We start from the raw sequence: 21,659 nt of genomic DNA on the forward strand, positions 1-21,659 counted from the left end.
GTGAAAAATAATACAACAAGTTTCAGGTCCATGTGTTTTTACATTGGTATTTTGATTACTATTAAATTGGGAATAAGCAGAATTTGCCTTTCTCTGTAGTGTGGTCATTTCACAATTGAAACCGAGCTTCAGTAGACATTTTGTAATTTGGCAGAAAGTTCATAAATATGAAGTGTAAAAGAAGTGCTTAACGGAACTGAGATTCAAAAACCCTAGGAACACTGAGGAGACAGGGGAAGCAGAAAGTCAGGGCAGATGAAGATGCTTGGGTCAATGAATCCACTCTCAGGCTAGATGCGGGTCCCACTACTCATTCTCCAGCACGACGTGGCTTTATACATGTGGGGGAGCTAAGGCAGGCAGATCACGAGGTGAGGAGTTCAAGCCTAGCCTGGCCAACACAGTGAAACCCCATCTCTACTAAAAATACATAAAAAAAAAAAAAAAAGAAAAGAAAAAAAGATTAGCTGGGCATGGTGGCAGGCGCCTGTAATCCCAGCTATTCGGGAAGCTGAGACACGAGAATCACTTGAACCCAGGAGGTGGAGGTTGCAGCAAGCCGATATCGTGCCACTCTACTCCAGCCTGGGCGACAGAGCTGGACTCAGTCTTGAGGAAAACAAACAAACAAACAAAAAACACAAAAAAATTCCACAAAACTCCATTTAAGTTTAGAAATCTCATTTAATATTAGAAAACCAGAGGAACTAGTTTTCAAGCCCAGATCTCTAACATCATAGTGGCCATCTCTTTTTTTATGCCATTTTCCTTACATGTAGATAGACATTTTCTTTTTAAGTGATCCCAGAAGTGAAAGAATTGGACTATTACTGCTGCCTAGTGGTGTGAGATGTGAAAGGGAGTGTTTAGACAGGGAATTGAACACTATTACCTGAGTTCAGTATACATGTCAAAATCTGTCACTTTAAGTGAACAAAAAGGTATAGTGTGGACATGTAATAAAATATTTTTGTGCTTTGAATGGCTAACTTTGAATGTACCTATGATATTGGGTACTATTGGGCGTGAAATTTCATAAGAGATGCAAAGGGAAAAGCTCAGTAGTCTCTAGAATAATCCTCTTCTCTCCCCTGCTCTATTCCCTTGGAGACCAACCTAGGTTGTAGAGAAGGGTACCTTTTATTCTGGGCTTCACTATGTTTATACAGGGATAGCATAAACAGCAAAGATGTGGGATAGAAGCGAAGTAACAAAATAAAATCTGGGGTAATAAAATGAGGGAGATGTGGGAGACAGACAGTCTCTTCCCTTCTTTATCTTGTGAGTAAGGTGAAATTTAGGTCATTTCTTAGGTGGATGTGTCTGATTGTCTTAGGGGTTTGTCATAATTGGTGTTGTTTGCTTGATTGGTTTTTAATGCCAGAGTGCCAGGCAAGGATAGCATGATGCAGTTAACCTGATGGCAGGGATGATGCCAACCCCTAGGGAACCAACTGGTCATGTGTTTTTGAAATCGCCATTGGAAAAGAAGCACTCAGGTTCCAGGAACTGATTAAGAACTCTGTTTAGAGCCCAGAACAGAGTTGTTGTTTATCCTGAATAATCACAGTGAAAATTTGATTTCGTTTTACCATGGAAATTCCTAGGCGCTAATTGTGGACTTTGTATATTCTTTCAGGATGTTCAGCATGCTGATATTGATTATATGGATGAGAGAAGGGACTTCACTTATGATCCAGTGAATTTTAAAGGCTTCCCTGAATTTGTCAGTGACTTACACAAAAATGGACAGAAGCTTGTCATCATTGTGGTACGTACTGCCCTCTTTCCTCCAAATTAGGTATTTGCTCCTCCGTGTCATACACCCATCTTCTCTGCTTTCTCCCCAAGTTCCCAGTCTCCTTTCAGTGCCTCCAGCTTCCAGCTGGTTTCTTCATTGTATTATTCCTCTTTTTAGGATCCGGCCATCTCCAACAACTCTTCCTCAAGTAAACCCTATGGCCCATATGACAGGGGTTCAGATATGAAGATCTGGGTGAATAGTTCAGATGGAGTGACTCCACTCATTGGGGAGGTAACTTAATGGGAAGGCTGGAGGCTGGTAGAGGGGCTGCATAGGGGTGTGTGAATGTGTGTGTGTTTGTGCATGTAATTGTTTTATTGTACATTTTCAGTATATTTATATATGCTGGGAATAAATTCTCCTCTGCCCTTTCATGCCCATGTGCATGCTGGCCATCCTAGATTTTTGATTCCCTTCACAGCCAAGTCCCTTTAAACAACAGCTCACATACTGAGTGTCCACTTTCTCACCTCCCACACACTCTGCAGCTGACTGTGTTCTCCTTTCTTCCCCCATCACTTCCCTGACACTGTTCTGGCAAAAAACACCCATTACTTTCTCATTGGTAAGTCCAGCGGAACTGTTTCATGCCTCTTCTTGCTCAATTTTCCTGCAGTATTTGACAAGTGTACCCACTTCTTTCTCAAATGTTTGTTTGTCCTTGTTTTTTCAGGAAGGTGTTATCTGCTTGTTCACTTCTAAGGTCTCTGATGACCTTTTCAGAGTGTAGTGTCTGGGGGAAATTGGATAGGAAAGAAAGAGAAAAGTGAATGATGTTAGAATCCACAGCTTATAATGGACTAGCTGAAATTTACACAGTGCTCTTCCCGCATTTACTATTCCCAGAATTAAGAACAAAAAAAGTGTGGAGAGTTAAAGATGACTAAGTTAGACAATGCCTTTATCCACAAATTTATTCATTAAGGACTTAAACATTTTTTGAAATGCATTTTTCTTCAAGTGACCCTGGCATTTATTTTAAATATTCTGAGCACTGCACCTTCCTAACTAAATAGGATGTGTTCCTGGGTACCTCGGTTGCTGTGATCATGTTAGGAATTTCTTTGCAAAGTACTTTATTTTATTCTATATTTGTTTAATTTACTCTTATCGGTGTTTTTCCTTTTTCTCCTAAAGGTCTGGCCTGGACAAACTGTGTTTCCTGATTATACCAATCCCAGCTGTGCTGTTTGGTGGACAAAGGAATTTGAACTTTTTCATAATCAAGTGGAGTTTGATGGAATGTGGATTGTGAGTTGTTTACACTTGGATTATTGAGTGACAGATATTCAGATTGTGTATATCTGTATCTGTAACTTTGAGTCACGGAGCATAGGGAGAGGAGGAGGAGGAGAAGAAAGGAAGTATAGCAATCATTCTCAATATTCACTATCTTCCTATTCAAATAATCTTACTAAAACACATAGCTTAGAATAAAAATCAAATTGTTAGAGCTGAAAGGAAACTGAGAAATTTTTTCCCAAGTCTAGCTCTTTTTTTTTCTTTCCTTTCCTTTCCTTCCTTTCTTTTCTTTTCTTTTCTTTTCTTTTCTTTTCTTTTCTTTTCTTTTCTTTTCTTTTCTTTTCTTTCTTTCTTTCTTTCTTTCTTTCTTTCTTTCTTTCTTTCTTTCTTTCTTTCTTTCTTTCTTTCTCTCTCGCTTTCCTTCCTTCCTTCTTTCTCTCTCTCTTTCTTTCTTTCTTTCTTTTTCTTTTTCTTTTCTTTTCTTTTCTTTTCTTTTCTTTTCTTTTCTTTTCTTTTCTTTTCTTTTCTTTTCTTTCTTCTTTTCAAAGGAATGAGCTGAACTCAGAACAGGTCATGTACTCCTTACCTTGTTGCAAAGTATACAAATTGTTCAATTGCTAGTTCAAGGCTCTTCCATTTGGACATGTTGAACAAATTGATCAGAGCCAAAGCACTCAGGTGCATGAACAAACTATGCCTGTGGTAAAGAAAAATGTCTCATATGATGTCAGGTGAAAGAAAGTAACCCAGCCGAGGGTTAGCAAAATTTAGGGAGCTCCAGAGTTGAAACTTTTTCTTTTTCTAACAGAACTGTAGAAAACTCAAACAATACAGAGAGTTAAAAAGATAAAAGCAACAATCCTCCGAAATTATAGCAACTAAAGACATTTATTATCGATATGTTAGAATGCATCTCTCTAGACCCTCATGTGCTCTCTCCCTCCTTTTCTCTCCATGTATGTATGTTTATATGTATTTTTATGTGTATGTATTTACAGTTATATTTCGATATATGGAAAATGCATAAGTTGAAACATATCATATAAATTGAAATTTTTTTCACCTGATATGTTTGGGAATTGTTCATTTTCAACAGTTATAGACATATTATTTGAAGAAATGTTAAGAACCTTCTTCATGAAGGCTTCAGTGGGTAGACAAGAACACCCACTCTATTCCATATATATAAATACCCCCTTAAAATATCTGGAATAATTTATCTGATTAATTAAAAAAAGACACCATCAGTACATCATAAGATAACATATTACTTTTTCTTAATAGTTTTTGCTCTTTGTCTTGCAGGATATGAATGAAGTCTCCAACTTTGTTGATGGTTCGGTATCAGGATGTTCCACAAACAACCTAAATAATCCCCCATTCACTCCCAGTAAGTCTTGGTGGTCAGCAGATTAAAGTAGCAATGTGTATTTCGTATTATAAATTCATAAGGACAGATCCGAAAAATTTGACAAGGGAATTTGTTCATAAGTGTGCATAGAAAAAGAAAAATGTGGGTAATATATAAGGAAAACTAGGAAGGAAAATAAAAACATGCTATGCTTTCCTAAAAGAGGCACAAATTCAAAAGGGGCAATGTAGTACTTCTACTGATAGTCAAAGCTATTTCTAGGGAAAATCTAGAGAGGATATGGTGTAGAGGCTAGAGGCTAGTGGTAAGTTTATGTCATTCTCAAGTGTACACCCGCAGGCCAGGGTTTACTAGAGAGACACCAGGTAAACAGCCTTAGTCTTAAGGTGAGGGTCGTGTCTGACATGTCCACAGTGTGAAGAACTGAGCCACAGGATGAAAAGACAGAACTCGTGACTTGGGAGGTCAAAGTCAGTGAATGTGATGATACCCAGCTTTGACTGAACTTTGGACAACACTATCTCTTAGGGTGTGGCCTTGGAATCATAGCATTGGCCATAGTTTGAAGAATGCTGGAAGTTCAAGGATAAATTATATCTTGATTGAGAAAGGAAAAAACTGCTAAGATGATAATAACTTATGCAGGCTTCAATATGGTGGGAAGAGAGGAAATTGGGGCAGGTAGGGTAGAATCAAATGCTGAGGGGCTTGGATGAGAGGCTAAACAGTTCATATTTTATTCTTTTGGTGTTAGAAGCTACTTTCTCTCTTAGTAAAAGAGAAGCATGGTGGTCAGATGGTTTTGGAAATTTGAACCTGGCATTAATATATAGTGTGAACTAGAAATAGATACATGGGAGGTAAATAAGACATGATGAAGCTACTGCAATAGTTAAGATCCACAGATAATGTGGATCTCAACCAGAGTGGTGCAATGGGAGCAGAGAGGAACAAATGAATACAGGAGAGACTGGAAATCCTTCTCTAAAATATATGATCAGTGGAGAGAAGGAGTCAGAAATTAATTTACACTTTCATTCAGTATTTCTATTCTTGGACCACTTAACTTAGCTCAGTTTGGAGAATTCAGATTGAACCTCGGGGCTGACTGAATCTTCTTGCTTCCGAGTGTCTGCCTCTAATCACATGAGAGCTTGGGTGGGAGGATGTGTGTGAGTCAGCAGAATTCATTTATATGTCAGAGAAACTACTCCATGTGGATAGCGTTCTCATAGTGAGGGAGCAGTGTGACTGTCTGCAGGATGCCCACAAGAGTGCCTGTCCGGGGGGCTGTCATGTCGGATTGTGTGATAGTCAAGGAGCAGGAAATGTGCAACTTAGGCTGTCGCTGATTTCCCGCTTTGGTTTCAGGAGTCCTGGATGGGTACCTGTTCTGCAAAACTCTCTGTATGGATGCAGTGCAGCACTGGGGCAAGCAGTACGACGTTCACAATCTGTACGGCTACGCCATGGCCGTTGCCACAGCAGAGTAAGGCCACCGTGGCTATGACCTGCTAATTATTGAATATAAAGAATATATATATGTTTTTAATTCTTGGAGATTATGGGGCTAATGCATAAAATTTCTTAAGACAAAACAAAGCAAAACAAAACATATTTAATGATACAGAATGCTCCCAACGGGGACTCTAATTGTACCGAAAGGGAGTTGGAAGTGAGTGGGTTATTCAATTTTAATGTCTTTGGTATTGTTTCTGTATCCCCTGGACTGAGACAAGCTAAGATCTCACACTGGCTCCTTAAATCTCTCTCCCTTTCTAGAGCTGCCAAGACTGTGTTCCCTAGTAAGAGAAGCTTCATTCTGACCCGTTCTACATTTGCGGGCTCTGGCAAGTTTGCAGCACATTGGTTAGGAGACAACACCGCCACCTGGGATGACTTGCGATGGTCCATCCCTGGCGTGCTTGAGTTCAACATTTTTGGCATCCCAATGGTGAGTTGCTACCTCAAGCTCTCTTATGAACCTGAATTCCCAGGTAGCCTCCTTCTAGAAAGTTTTCAAGCCGCAAAGCTCCCCTCTCCTGCCTGCCATGGCTGGGAATTTAATGTCTTGAGAGCATGTGTTTCATCCACATCAGCAGGGCTTTGATACCATACCATTCTTTCCTGTACTGCCTTATGAAGACAGAAGGTGCAACTTTGATCTTTCTGTTAAAGTATAACATGTGTAACATACATTATACAGAAAAGTGTATGTATCCTTAAGCATACAGCTGATGAATTTCACCAACTGAACACTTCTGTGTATCTAGTGCCGAGATGAAGAAGTATAACATTGCCAGCACCCTACAGGCTTTGGCATTTTTTAGTTAAATCCAATATATTTATGAATTGAGCTCTTAGAATGTTCAAGGTCTTGAGCAGAGTAGGCATGGTGAGAGGGGAATGAAAGCATAAATATAGTAAAGATGTACCTTCTCTTCGCCCCAAGGTTTACAGTTTAGTAAGAGGAGACATATGTGTAAACACATAATTATGACAAACTAGGGTAAAAAGACCAACAGGGACACATGAGTTAAATGTTACAGGAGATCCCGAGAAAGGGTTTTATCTGACAAAATTATGAGGGACAAAAGGAATCAAGGCATGGAGTCAAGAGACACTTCATGGAAAAGATGACATTTGAGATTAACCTTGAAAAGTGAGTATTTTTTCATCTGACTAATGAGAGGGAAGTTCATTTTAACACTGAGAAATAAAAGTGAGCACAAATAGTAGAAGGGGGATTATTTGATGTATCTATGAGGATTGGTGTGTGGGACTGGAATGATAAGTGATGCTAAAAAGATGGGTTGGAACCAGGTTTTAAAGATCTAAAAGGATGAACAGCAAGGACGTCCTGGAGATTTTTTAATAGATAAGTGACATGGTCAGAGTTAGGCTTTAGAAAAATAATGCTGATAGTAGTGAGGTCAAAATAATAATATCAGCAGTATTAGGTACTATGCATCCAAAAGCTCTCATCTGTAAAGTGTATTGCTTTCATTATCTCACTCATTTACTAAATGCCTGTGTAGTAATTTAGTACTCACTGACAAAATGAGGAAATTGAGGCACAGAAGGACTGAGTAACTTACTCAAAGTCATCCAGCATTCAAGAGTAGACACAGGCTATACCCGAATTTTGACCACCCTCCTAGCCTTCTCAGTAGGAAGTTTAAGCAAGGTTTAGTTGGGAGGTCCCTGGTGGAAAGCAAAGGAGAGTGGTGGAAGGAAGTGAGGTGTACCTGTTGTCTGTGTGTCCTTCCAGGTGGGTCCTGACATATGTGGTTTTGCCTTGGACGCCCCTGAGGAGCTCTGTAGGCGGTGGATGCAGTTGGGCGCATTTTATCCATTTTCTAGAAATCACAATGGCCAAGGCTTCAAGGTAAGGCTCCTAAGAAATAGAGTCAGAATGAATTTGGCATACATTAGGACTAGATCTGTCTGCATCCTTGCCAAGAGATCTGCTGAACCAACCTCTTACCTGGTCTTCACTTACTCTGATTTGAACCATCATGTGCAGTTAACCAGAACCTGTGCTGTATCGTCAAAATGCCCAATGACCTCAGCCTGTTATTTACTGCTGCATTCAAGGAAATGGCGTGTCTGTAAAGGTCTTTCATCAAACTTCTGTACACTTTATTTACATTGTTTGCTTTTAAATAAGAAGCAAACAAGGAAATACTTCAAAATTATTTAAATTGCAGCCTCCCAAGAGAGAAACTTAAAGAATGAGGGAGGCAGGATGAATCGAAAACCCAAGGAGAGACCCTTACTTGGTACTGCTCAGAAGCGAGGTTTGCAACCTTGGCCTCTGTCATTCAGGAGGGAAATTCTTGGTTGTAATCAATGAGGTCTGGAATTCTGCAGGTGCTTTTGATATTCTGCAGCCAAACCACAACTGTAAACTCCTGTTTCCTCCCAGGACCAGGATCCTGCCTCCTTTGGAGCTGACTCCCTGCTGTTGAATTCCTCCAGGCACTACCTTAACATCCGCTATACTCTATTGCCCTACCTATACACCCTCTTCTTCCATGCTCACAGCCGAGGGGACACGGTGGCCAGGCCCCTTTTGCATGAGTAAGTTCACCTAACCACCTCAAATTTATTAGTGCATCTGGAATGACATTGACTATGTCATCAAATATCGGAGTGAAAACTGAAACAATTCGGGCAGTTATTCATATCTATCTATATCTATATCTGTAATCTATCTATCTCTACTCATTTATGTATCTAACTGGAATACCTAGTTGGTATTTGTAAACCTCGCCTGTTCCATTTTGGTGAGAGAATTAGACTAAAAGTCATGGGACTACAGGTCTTTTCTTTGTTCTGCCGCTCACTAACTCACGCTATATCTTAGGCGAATCATTTTTTCTTTAGTTTCTTCAGTCTTAATTTAAAGGATTTGAAGTCTTGACTGTGGTGGTCTCGTCTGTAATGCGCTATAATACCAGAACTATGTTCAAGCTATAGGAATGAGCCTGTAATATAAATACAAATGAGGCTATTATAAAGGATTTGTAGAATTTCAGAATTCTTATTTCTCAGGCAATGAACATCTCTAATTTAATTCTAAAGCAAGGCACTTAAGAGTATTTTCTTGTCAAAATACAGTCAACTCCCTTATGTGGGTGACATATGAGGCCCTCAGGCACATATCAAGCTATCATATATTCATTATTTTGGAAAGATTTTGTCTGTTCATGAAATTTCTTGTTAAAAAGCAGATATCCTGAAAGAGAAAAAAATAAAATGTTAAATTATCTGGTATATTTTATGATCAGATCCAGTTTCTTGATAGTCAGCTGAAGTTATGAAATGTATTGATTATTTAACTTAATTTTTTAATTTAAAATTTTTGTGGGTTTATAGTAGTTGCATATATTTATGGGGTATATGAAATGTTTTGACATAGGCATACAATGTGAAATAAGAACATTATGGGAATGGGGTATCCATCCCCTTGAGCATTTATCCTTTCAGTTATAAAGAATCCAAGTACACTCTTTAAGTTACTTTAAATGTACAATTAAGTTATTATTGACTATAGTCACCTTATTTTGCTATCAAACGGTAGGTTTTACTCATTCTTTTTAACTATTTTTTTTTGTATCTGTTAACCATCTTGACCTCCCTCCCAGCCCCTCACTACCCTTCCCAGCCTCTGGTAACCATCCTTGTACTCTCTGTGTCCCTAAGTTCTTGGTTTTTAGATCCCACAAATAAGTGAAAACATGTGATGTTTGTCTTTATAGGCCTGGCTTATTTCATGTAACATAATGATCTCCAGTTCTATCCATGTTGATGCAAATATCTAGATCTCAACTTACTTTTTTTAAAAAGGAAGGCTATGGAAAATAGAATTACAGCCTGAGACATGCCTAGCATACATACTGGAATAGAAACATCTGTTTATCCTGAGGGAAGAATAGGAGACATGAGCTGGGGAAGGGGAATCTGTCTAGGGGTGCAGAGGGGCTTGAGTAGGTGTCGCAGAATAATTTGGGAGGTTTGCCCGGGCAGGCGGCCTGTATGCTTTCAACAGGTTGTGAGTAGAACTGTGACAAATCTAATTGGCAGTGGCTCAAATATCAGTGAACTATCTCTCTGGTCTTCAGGTTCTACAAGGACAACAGCACTTGGGATGTGCACCAACAGTTCTTATGGGGGCCCGGCCTCCTCATCACTCCAGTTCTGGATGAAGTAAGTGTTCCCACAGAGATACACTAGGGATCTCCGCTTCTGTTCCTGCTGCCCTGCAAATTCCTCTCTCCTCCTTATTCCAAACTCATTTCTGACATCTGTGACTGAGTCAGCCTTGAAGAGAGTGTGCTAGGTTTTGAGAAGCTAGACATCTGGTAATTACACATTTTTCTTTCTAGAATTTTTTTTTTCCCTTGATCAAGTTCCCAACCAGTTTAGAAGCATCTACTGGAAACTCTAGATTTAAAAGTTATGTTAGGTGGTTCTTGCATTTCTATAAAGAAATTCCTGACACTGAGTAAGTTACAAAGAAAAGAGATTTCATTGGCTCACAGTTCTGAAAGCTTTACAAGAAGCATGATGCTGGTATCTGCGCAGCTTCTAGGGAGGCCTCAGGAAGCTTACAGTCATGGAGGAAGGTGAAGGGGAGCAGGGATGTCACATAGCAAAAGCAGGAACAAGAGAGAGAGTAGGGGGAGTTGCCACGCACTTTTTTTTTTTTTTGAGATGGAGTCTCACTCTGTCGCCCAGGCTGGAATGCAGTGTCACAATCCCAGCTCACTGCAACCTCCAACTCCCAGGTTCACGCGATTCTCCTGCCTCAGCCTCCTGAGAAGCTGGGATTACAGGCACCTGCCACCATACTGGGCTAATTTTGTATTTTTGTAGAGATGGGTTTCATGTTAGCCAGGGTGGTCTCAAACTGCCAACCTCAGATGATCCACCTGCCTCGGCCTCCAAAGTGCTGAGATTACAAGCATGAGTCACTGCGCTCAGCTGCCGCACACTTTTAAACAACCAAATCTTATAACAATTCACTCACTATCACCAGGACAGAACCAAGGGAATGGTGTAAACCGTTCATGAGAAATCCGCCCCCGTGATCCGGTCACCTCCCTCCACACTCCACCTCCAACACTGGGGATTACATTTCAGCATGAGATTTGGGCAGAGACAACCATCCAAACTATATCAGGAGTGGTCCTATTTGTTGTTGGATTCTCATAGCAGATCCTGACTTGCTCCATGATGCAGAAACAGGATGGAGCAGTCCCAACACTCACCCTAAAGTCAGGTGGATCGGGATGTGATTGTTGTCTCTGCCACTTTGAGCCTGTGTGATCAGGGGTGACAGTTGTACTGGCTTCTCATCTGTAGAGGTGTAATAATAATAATAATAGTACCTACCATTTGGGAATGTTGGGAAAATTGAATGATATAATCATGTAAAGCTGGAATGTTTGTCACCACACATGTTTTATTATTATTATTATTCCTAATGTGGCTACGTTTGGGATTTCTGTCTGGGTTGCCAAGTTACAGCTTCTATTATTTGTATTAGAGGAGAAGCAGAAGAAAGGCATAATAACAGAGGAAGGAAAGGGCATTCCTGCCCTCTCTGTGTATGATTAAGAAGTTCGCTAGATAATAAAGAAAAATCTATTTTATTTCCCTCAGGGAACACTATACTGTTTTAATTTCAGGGTGCAGAGAAAGTGGTGGCATATGTGCCTGATGCTGTCTGGTATGACTACGAGACTGTGAGTAGCTTTAACTTTTCTTCTACTCCTTAGGACTGTAGCTGCAGCTGCATAGACAAGTTACCTTTCCCGAGAGAGAAACATCCATCTACCTGCTGAGGAGTATTTTTGTAGTGTTTTCTGTAATTTCATAGCAGAACCTGGGTAAAGTCAACCTAACTCCCTAACATCAGTCATGATGAAATGTGAAAAAATACCTTCATATACTTTATTCAGCAATAAGATAGAGGCTGACATAGTATCTCATAAATGAATATTGGAGGAACTGATGGACAACGTGAGCTTGGTCAGGAATCAGATTATTTGTTTAGAACTCTCAGTTTATATAATATTTATTAAATAGCCTCAGCATGGCATAAATGTTTTCACAAACCCCCAACTGGTGGCAGAACATGTTATTCCTGATTTTTTTCCTTCTGTTGTTTGATTGCCTGGCTAGACTGTAATTCAACTAATTGGAAAAGGGAGAGAATTGTGGATCACTTGGCACATAGATAATCAGTGAGTGCAATATGCTGTCATGCCAATGTGTTTGATTTATCTGCTTGCATCAGGGGAACCAACTGAGATGGAGGAAGCAAAAAGTCGAGATGGAACTTCCTGGAGACAAAATTGGACTTCACCTTCGAGGAGGCTACATCTTTCCCACACAGCAGCCAAATACAACCACTGTGGCCAGGTATAGCATGGCTGGAGTGTCCTTTAAGAATTGATATCCTTCCTGAAACCCTTTGAATTTCTTTTTGAAACTAACAGCCAGGTGGTCAGCCTTTTTTGTTTGGCCAGGACTGTTGCAGTTTTAGCACCAAAAGTCCTTCCCTTGGGATGCTTCTTGATTCTGGGCAAACCAGGTCAGTTGATCCCTCTGTCTGCCTTGGCCACACTGTGCGTCCATGTGTCTTTACTCTTGACTCACTTGTTCTCTTTTCTAGAGAGTCAAGATTCAATTTCCACCCTCCTAGAATTTCAACTTCATATTTCTTTTCTCCCATTAAGTTTTCTTTCTTGTGATTCAAACATTACCTTCTGCAAACCTCAAATCTCCAAGTCACTGACTTTTCCTTTATACTTAATTGATTCCAAAACAATAGATTGCATCTGTACGAAAGAGGTACACATTTATATCTTCATGCGTTTGAGAGTATTAGCCTACTTGTCTTTAACAGACTAGGAGTTCTGTGGAAGCCAGAAACCTGTCTTTTCTTTTGAACTTCTCTTACTGCTTTAATATTCCAAATTGTAGACTTTTTATGATGCTAATGGAAAATATCCCTAAATCCAACACCAGTTGGCTTCCTTTTTCAAACTGTTCACTTTCAAGCTGTTCTGCACAGTGATACCAAATGGATTTTTCCAAAATGAAAATCTCGACTGGTTGCTCCCAGGCTTTAAGTCCAAAGTCTTCTATTATAGGGTATTTAAAACCAATCACAACCTGGTTACATGTTACCTTAACAATTCTTATCTCCTGCCATACCTTCATGTACATACAGACCAGCTATTCCAAAAGCCTGCTATTTCCCAGACATACCTATGTATTTTACTGCATTTGGGCTTTTGAATTTATCCTTTCCAACATCTTTGCCCTGGTGTATTCTTAATGATCCGAATGAAACTTACATTTCAGCAGCAAGAAATCTTTCCCTAATCTTCCAGCAGAGGAAGCACTGCCACTTCCAAATTTCTGGTCATTTCAAATATATATATATATTGCTGCTTAAAAAAGTTTGTCTTCCTTAATACTGTTAGCATTTCAATAATAGTTGTATACTCTGTGCTAAAAAATTTTATTATCTGAAATGTTTAGGGGAATCTAAGTCTATTGCTACTTACCTTTGCTGACTTTCTTTCATGTTGACTTATTACCTTGTGTGCTCGGTGATCTTATTTTTTTTAAGCTATGATAATCTTATAAATGTAGGTCTCATTCCTCCAGAGATGATTTGCCTTATCCTCTGTTTGCAAGCCAAGAATTGCTTCCAACTGGCATTACGTTAGCTTCCTTCATGGATCCCGGCTTCATGTGGGAATCAGAGGTTCACATTCTCTACCTTGGATTGCTAGGCTTAGTAGCCCAATTTTAACCTTGCTATGGGAATTTGCCGCACGGAGATTCCGGGTTTTGCTTAGTAAGCACCCTTTTAGTTTTAGCTCAGTGTTTTGTTATCCTGTTATTGTTTTGGTCTCTTGGATATATTTCTTACTTTCTTGCAAATCCAACAATATTTTAACAGGAATATGTGTTGTAATTTATCTAGAATCAGGGAATATTTTACTGGGTAAGTCTCCAGAAGAATATCCAGTCCACCATATTTCTGGAACTGTGGTTCTGGACTCCTAGAATATCTTAACTTTTGTGTTGTGTTCACTGTCTGCCTCCATTTTTTTAATGAATGTGCCTAATTTTTCCGGTAATATTTAAGGTCATTCAGGTCAGGACTTGTGATTTATTAATTTTTGTATCTTGTTGACTTCCTAGAAATGACTGCTACTCAATACATGAATATTTAATGAAAGCAGATGATTTTGTTGGTAATAAAAACTAACTCTTGTATAGTGAAAGGCTGAACTGTGAAATAATACAATGGAGAATGTGAGTCCAGTGACAGAGAAGAAACAAGAAGAGCAGGAAACTTGGAGGTTGCCTAGAGGAGTGACAGAATGAGGAGAGATTCCAAATAAAAATTTCTCTCTCTCCCCCTCTTCCTCTCTGTCTACTTTACCATGTCTTTGAGTAATGTTTTGTGTTTCTTATTCTAAATTATAAAGTAGATCATTAGAATGATTTGTTTTTCTTTCAAAAGAAACTAATACCTGATAATCAGATGTTACTACTAAATAGATGGACCTTATTGTATGTTGTTGATTTCTGGGTATAAATGGTCCTTAGGCAGGTGAAACTGTATCTTCCTCACGGCACTGGACACTTCTCTTGAGGGCATCATTGCTAAAATGATCTGACTGAACCAGTTATTGCCTAAGATTTCTTTCTCTTCTCATAGTCTGTATTCTAAGTAGTAGTTGCAGAAGCAGCTTTTATTTGAGCTATTGAAGAGACTCTGGTGCTTAAATTCTTGCCTCCAACATAGATGTTATTGCTAATGTTTGGGGTATTTCTATCTCTTGTGACACTGTTGATATTAAAGATAGGGGCGCCTGTCAATTTTGTGTCTGTGCCTGAAGAAAAGCAGAACCATCTGCTGCTAGTAACTTTTTCAATTTGAAATTTGATGGAAACATTCTCAGCTCAGTTGGCAAAATTCTCTGACTCCTGTCTTTGTCTCTTGAATCTTGTTCCCCACAGTCGAAAGAACCCTCTTGGTCTTATCATTGCCCTAGATGAGAACAAAGAAGCAAAAGGAGAACTTTTCTGGGATGATGGGGAAACGAAGGGTGAGCGCTGAAACGATCATGTTGCTGTTTCCAAACCCGCACCTGTGACTTATGGTCCTTCCCTCCTGCTGGTCATTGAGCTGTGGGAGAAATCTCAGCAGGCACAGCAGCAAGAGTCACTGAAGTATTTTGTTTCTGGTTGCACCATTCAGAGGTAGTGGTAGATGACCTACAAAGGAAAGAAAAAATACATTTCTATCTCTGACAATTCTTCTATTGGCCAGTGATATCAATAATAGGCTCTCTTTTGTTTGTTTGTTTGTTTGTTTGTTTGTGGTGGAGTTTTGCTCTTGTTGCCCAGGCTGGAGTGCAGTGGCACAATTTCAGCTCACTGCAACCTCTGCCTCCTAGGCTTAAGTGATTCTCCTACCTCAGCCTCCCTCATAACTAGGACTACAGGTGCCTACCACCACGCCTGGCTAATTTTTTGTATGTTTAGTAGAGATGAGGTTTCACCGTGTTAGCCAGTGTCAGTCTCCTAAGCTCTTGATCTACCCGGCTCAGGCTCCCCAAAGTGCAGGGATTCTAGGCGTGAACCACCATGCTTGGCCAATAGGCTCTCTTTTTATTGTCAATGGGTGCTTAGAAGAGATGGTTTCAAGACTGTTCCTGTAATTCAATGTTAATGTCTTCCACCCAAAATTCTTATGAGCAAATGTTGGCGATATAGAAATCATGCCCCTGTCAATGAGGCAGTGAGAATATACTGTTGTAGTGTGTACTCACCTAGCCATACTTTTTAGTATTTGTGGGTCTAGTATACTAACAAATTCTGTGCTTCAAGTTTAGGAAACAGATTCCCTTGAGGCATATGCCTTGGAAGCCTTTGGAAGGGAAGCTTTGCAATGTTCCAGTAGGAAAGAGAAGGAAAAACAATGGCTTGAGCTTGGAGACTCTTGTCCATCTAATCCAATATGTAGATTTAAATATTTATTTATTTTTTAATTGCAAAATATTTAATTGGCAAATAAAGATGAAATATATCCAAAGTGGACAATGTGAGGATTTAATATATATATAGGCATAGTATAATGATTACCACAGCTATTTTAAGGAACACATCCATCACCATCCATACTGTAGACTGGATCCCCAGAACCTATTCATCTAATAACTAAAAGTTTGTACCCTTGACCATCATCTTCCCATTTTCCACACCTGCAGGCTCTAAGAACAACTGTTATATTGTCTGCTTCTAGGAGCTTAACTTTTTTAGATTTCACATGTAAGTGAGACCATGCAGTATTTGACTTTCTGTCTCTGGCTTGTTTCACTTAGTATAATGTCCTCTAGATTCAACCATGCTGTTGCAAATGGCAGAATTTTCTTCTTTTTATGTCTGAATAATATTCTATTGTATATATGTACCACAGTTTCTTTATTCATTCATCTGTTGATGGACATTTAGGTTGTTTTCATATCTTTGATACTGTGCAATGTAAAATTAAACACTTAAATGTAAGGGCTGAAATTGTGAAGCTCCTAGAAGAAAACAGGAAAAAACCTCCTTGACATTAGTCTTGCAATGACTTTTTGGATATGATACCAAAATCAAAGGAAAAATAGCAAATAATAGCAAATAATAAACAAGCATGATTACATCAAACAAAAAGGCTTCTGCACAACAAAAGAAACAATCAACAAAGTAAAAAGGCAAACTACAGAATGGATAAAAATATTTGCAAACCATATATCTCAGAAGAGATTAATATAAAAATATAAGGAACTCAGGCAACTCAGTAGCAAAACATCAAATGATCCAATTAAAAACTGGGTGAAGGACCTGAGCAGATGTTTTTCCAGGGAAGACATACAAGTGGCTAACTGGTATGTGAAAAGATACTCAACATCACTAAATGACACAGGAATGCAAGTCAAAAATCACAGTGAGATATCACCTCACACCTGTTAGCATGGAAATCATAAAAAAAAATAAGAGATAAGTGCTGGCGTGGGTGTGGAGAAAATGGAATTTTTTGGACTATTGGTGGGAGTGTAAATTGTTACAACTGTTATGGAAAATAGTATGGAGGTTCCTCAAAAAATTAAAAACAGAACTTCCATGCAATCTCATGAAATTTCACCTCTGGGTGTATATCCAGAGGACATGAAATCAGTGTCTTTAAGAAAGATAGTCACTTCCACGTTCATTATGGCATTGTGTGCAACAACCAAGATACAGAAACAATCTAATTGTACATTGATGAATGAATGAATAAAGAAATGTGATACACATATACAATTGAAAATTATTCATCCATAAAGAAAAGGAAAACTGCTATGTGCAACCTCAAGACATAGCTGAAAGGAGTGGCAGGTGAAATCTTTTCTTCTGTGGTGGGAAGGCTAGAATCTGACTTGTCTTTCTCTCACTTTCAGATACTGTGGCCAATAAAGTATATCTTTTATGTGAGTTTTCTGTCACTCAAGTGAGTAACATTTTTCTGAATCCTAGGTGTGGGCTTTGGACTGACCATTAGCACATCTGTGCTTGTGTATATTGTATATGCGTGATTGTATTTGTAACTTTATGTGCATTATTGGCTATAGGTGAGCACATTTCTATTTATGATTTCATAGATGTTTTGAAAAAGAGGCATTGATATAGCAAGTAGTGTTTTTAAATACAGTTTTTAAATGTCTCTGTGTTTTTATGATTGTTTTAAATTAGAGGATTATCAAAATAATTATGTACTTCTTGAGTACACACTAATAGAGAAAGCAGAGAGGCATTCAGGGCAGTGGGGGTATCCGGTCTGGAATGGAATATTTGAGTGACTTGAGAATCTGTGTATTACAGACATACCTTTAGGCATAATTGGACTTAATTGTTTTGCAGAACCGCTTGGAGGTGAATATTTCACAATCAACCTACAAGGACCCCAATAATTTAGCATTTAATGAGATTAAAATTCTTGGGACGGAGGAACCTAGTAATGTTACAGTGAAACACAATGGTGTCCCAAGTCAGACTTCTCCTACAGTCACTTATGATTCTAACCTGAAGGTAAAAACTCATTTTGTTGAAATGGTGTATTGAGAATTCTCCATAGTATCATGGTGTTCCTTCTTGCCAAGGTTGCATGGGTTCCTGAAGGAACAGAGCAACTTTGAAGCCTGTTTTGGGGAAGTTAGAGGACTGGGGAAAAATATGAGGTGGCCAGAGATAGAATGAGTTGGGTGTTTCCCTTCTTATTCTCTTCTCTGCCTCTCAATGTTCTCTAACTGGTTCCACTTCCTTTTCCCAAAAGTAGAATTATAATTATGATGAGACACAAGAAGAGCAAAGTTAGGAAAGTGGGGAACAGCCTTACATTATTAGACTGTGACAATTATATGACTGGAATAGCATAGATAAGATTCAGTTTTGAAAAAGAGGCCAGTTTGCATAGGAAACTTGTGGTCAGATTTTGGAGGGTCTTAGGTACCAACTTGATTTAATTCTCAAAGGGCCTCACGTTATCCTTGAATGAAGGCTATGCTACTGTGTGTGAGCATTGCTGGGAGCGGGAGTGGGTTTTGGGGACTAGTAGAACAGGGAAGTACAAGATGGTTTGGACTGGGAGGAGACTGGGAGAAGGATGATAATTTTAGAATGTGATTTTATTACTCCAGACAAGTGAGAACTTTAACTTGGGAAGTGCTGTTTGAAGAAGTATCAAAGATAAGAAAAATATATAGAAAAATATTAAATATTAGAACTAACGGTATTAAAGGAAGATTTCAAAATTGGAGTCTTCAGGCTTAGAGAAATGAAGAGGCTGGGATGTTAGAAATGGAAAGATATATAATTTTTTTCCAACTTTTCCATTTTGCTGTTGCTAAAATTGAAACCCAAAGAAATGAAACAGAATGCCTGACCTACCCTGATGTGATTATTATTCATTGTATGCCTGAATCAACATATTTCATATAACCCATAAATATGTATACCTATTGTATACCCGTTAAAATTAAAAATTAATAAAAGAAATCATTTGTCCAACATTCTACAGAAATGTGGGCTTGATAACTAGGTCATATGATTCTTATTACTGTGTTCTTTCTACCACTCCACGCCAATGGGGGATACTGGTTTGGGGACTGGAGAGCAAGGGGATCAGCTGACTTTGGGATGACACCATGTGTCATGCTAAAGAGGAAGTGCAGAAGAGAGCCTGCGTGACAAGACACAGAGGGCTAAGAGGAGTCAGGGCAGGAAAGAATAAGGGGTGATCATGACGGGTTTTATTTGACCGAATTGTTTTCATTATGCCATGGACAACATTCTGCTAGAGAGGAGACATTTGCCCTGTTGCTGCTAAGTAGATTCCCACAATGTGCAGTTCTCTTCTTATGAGCTAAAGTCATATGTTGCTTGGATGGTTGAATGTCTGGTCTAATTTCTATTTTTTTTTTCTTGAAAAACAAAAGCCTCAGATCTTGCAAGGCCTATCTCTTAAAGATGAATTTCCTTGTGATTTCTGCATTCCTACAGGTTGCCATTATCACAGATATCGATCTTCTCCTGGGAGAAGCGTACACAGTGGAGTGGGATATAAAGATAAGGGATGATGAAAAAATAGACTGTTACCCTGATGAGAATGGCGCTTCTGCAGAAAACTGTGCTGCCCGTGGCTGTATCTGGGAGGTAACCATGCTGCTGGGGTTCATGTACATGAACATCCTCCACACCTAATCTATAGTTTCTTAAGCATAGCAGTGGTACTTACATAAGTACTTAAAATCCTTAGAAAGAAAGGACTTCTTAGGGGACATGCTCTGGATATGAAGAGTAGGTGGGGACGTGTGTGAAAATTTTTAAAATGAATATTTTGCTTGGAGACCAGGAAATTAAAGTTATGTTATTGCCAAGTGATGAGTGATAAGCTGGTTTTATTGTCATATAAAATAACTTTATTAACCCTGTTTAGGTTAGAGAACTTTAAGACCACATGCTGTGCTGATCTATGACTTTGGCCTTACTTTTCAGGCATCCAATTCTTCTGGAGTCCCTTTTTGCTATTTTGTCAACGATCTATACTCTGTCAGTAATGTTCAATATAATTCACATGGGGCCACAGCAGACATCTCCTTAAAGTCTTCCGTTTATGCCAATGCCTTCCCCTCCACACCCGTGAACCCCCTTCGCCTGGATGTTACTTACCATAAGAATGAAATGCTGCAGTTCAAGGTAAACACAGTACATGTATCAGGTAGTGATTAGACCCTTTTCAGTTCCATTATCTTTTGTTGGTCCAGGTCACAGAACCGTAAAATAAGTTAATCATGCTACAATAGACTAGATCATTATCCAGAGAGCAGTGAGAAATCATTGAGGGAACAATGAGACCTGCCCTGATTTTCATTTGGAAAAGATTACTGTGGTTGCTGTTAGGAAAATGATTGGGAGAGCAAGAGTGTATACAGAGAGACAAGTCAGGAGGCTACTAGTTAGGCAGGTTGGTTGAGGAATTAGGTTTGGACTAGACACTGGAATGCAGGTGGAGAAGAGTGAACCTGTCTGAGGTTGAGAAAGTTGGGTTACAGGATCTGGTGGTTGATTGCAAGCAGGTGACAATGGAGCGGAAAAATCAAGAATGATGACCATGTTGGTATCTTGCATCTTAATATGGATGGTGCTGACATGAACTGGAATAGGAATACTGAAAAGGTTTGTGCTTGATCAATGTCAGATGATATGTTCATTTTGGGATACTGAATTTGAGATTTCTGTATATAGCCATCAATATGCAGTAATTTCATTCCTTTCCAAGATTTAATTGCATTTAAGGACTAGGATTGGGCTAGCTATTATGTCTATTTCTATATTAAACTAAGCTTCTCAAGGACAGGAATGTGCCCTTTCTTCTTTGTTCTTCTGAAATCGAATACAGAGCCTGGCAGATAGTTAGCGGTGTAATGTTATTGACATAGTAAGTGAAAGTGATCAGGACATTGTTGCATTGCCTGAAAGATTCTTTACAATCTGTCATCAACCTGAATTCTGAGTTCTTGTACATCCTCTAATGCAGGGAAGATGCTCTTGTATGTCTGTATCCTCATCATAGTGCTAGCATGTTGTAGGCACCGAAAGGGTTTTAAATGAATGAACTTCCTTGGAGTTCTAGCCTTAACCATTGCCTACTTTACCTCTTGAACACAGAGTAGCTGTTTCCAAAATATTTGCCTGTTTCTGGCCCACATTTCTCTGTGGTTGTTATTCTTCACCAGTATGACTTGATCTCCTTTCTTTGTTTGGTTAATGACTACCAAGCTTTTAAGACTCATCTTGTGTTTCTCCCATGACACGATCTCAGTCTCCCAGAAACAATGTTAGGCATTTTCTTTCCTAGAATCTCACAGCACTTCTACATAGCTCTCCCTTAGCACACATCACCCAGGTGTTGTGAGCTGCTCTATTTTACTTCTCATCTGCTTGTGAATTTTGTAAAACCATAGCACTTCCTTATTCAGCTTACATCCCTAGTGTCTTGTGCAGTGTCAGGCAGTGATGTAGTAGGTACTCATGAGTTGGTTTAGATACCACCTTCAGGAAGGACATTCTGATTATTTTAATCAAATAGATTTCATTTTGGGGAGACAGGTTTTTTTT

The 21,659-nt window shown here is 39.1% G+C and overlaps 1 protein-coding gene across 1 annotated transcript in view; it reads left to right on the plus strand.

The window, feature by feature from the left end:
- The window catches only part of MGAM (maltase-glucoamylase), a 70,874-nt gene that overhangs the window by 35,589 nt on the left and 13,626 nt on the right, over nt 1–21,659 (plus strand). Inside the window, exons 11-26 of the mRNA XM_031935971.1 lie at nt 1,640–1,771; nt 1,919–2,035; nt 2,942–3,055; nt 4,352–4,436; nt 5,790–5,907; nt 6,201–6,372; nt 7,690–7,806; nt 8,347–8,501; nt 10,046–10,130; nt 11,615–11,671; nt 12,226–12,350; nt 14,976–15,064; nt 17,444–17,493; nt 17,904–18,071; nt 19,542–19,694; nt 20,037–20,259. Coding sequence (XP_031791831.1) covers nt 1,640–1,771; nt 1,919–2,035; nt 2,942–3,055; nt 4,352–4,436; nt 5,790–5,907; nt 6,201–6,372; nt 7,690–7,806; nt 8,347–8,501; nt 10,046–10,130; nt 11,615–11,671; nt 12,226–12,350; nt 14,976–15,064; nt 17,444–17,493; nt 17,904–18,071; nt 19,542–19,694; nt 20,037–20,259 — 1,960 coding nt within the window. The remainder of the gene's footprint in view (nt 1–1,639; nt 1,772–1,918; nt 2,036–2,941; nt 3,056–4,351; nt 4,437–5,789; nt 5,908–6,200; nt 6,373–7,689; nt 7,807–8,346; nt 8,502–10,045; nt 10,131–11,614; nt 11,672–12,225; nt 12,351–14,975; nt 15,065–17,443; nt 17,494–17,903; nt 18,072–19,541; nt 19,695–20,036; nt 20,260–21,659) is intronic.

This window comes from Piliocolobus tephrosceles, chromosome 8 (assembly GCF_002776525.5).
Source record: "Piliocolobus tephrosceles isolate RC106 chromosome 8, ASM277652v3, whole genome shotgun sequence".
Taxonomy (NCBI): domain Eukaryota; kingdom Metazoa; phylum Chordata; class Mammalia; order Primates; family Cercopithecidae; genus Piliocolobus; species Piliocolobus tephrosceles.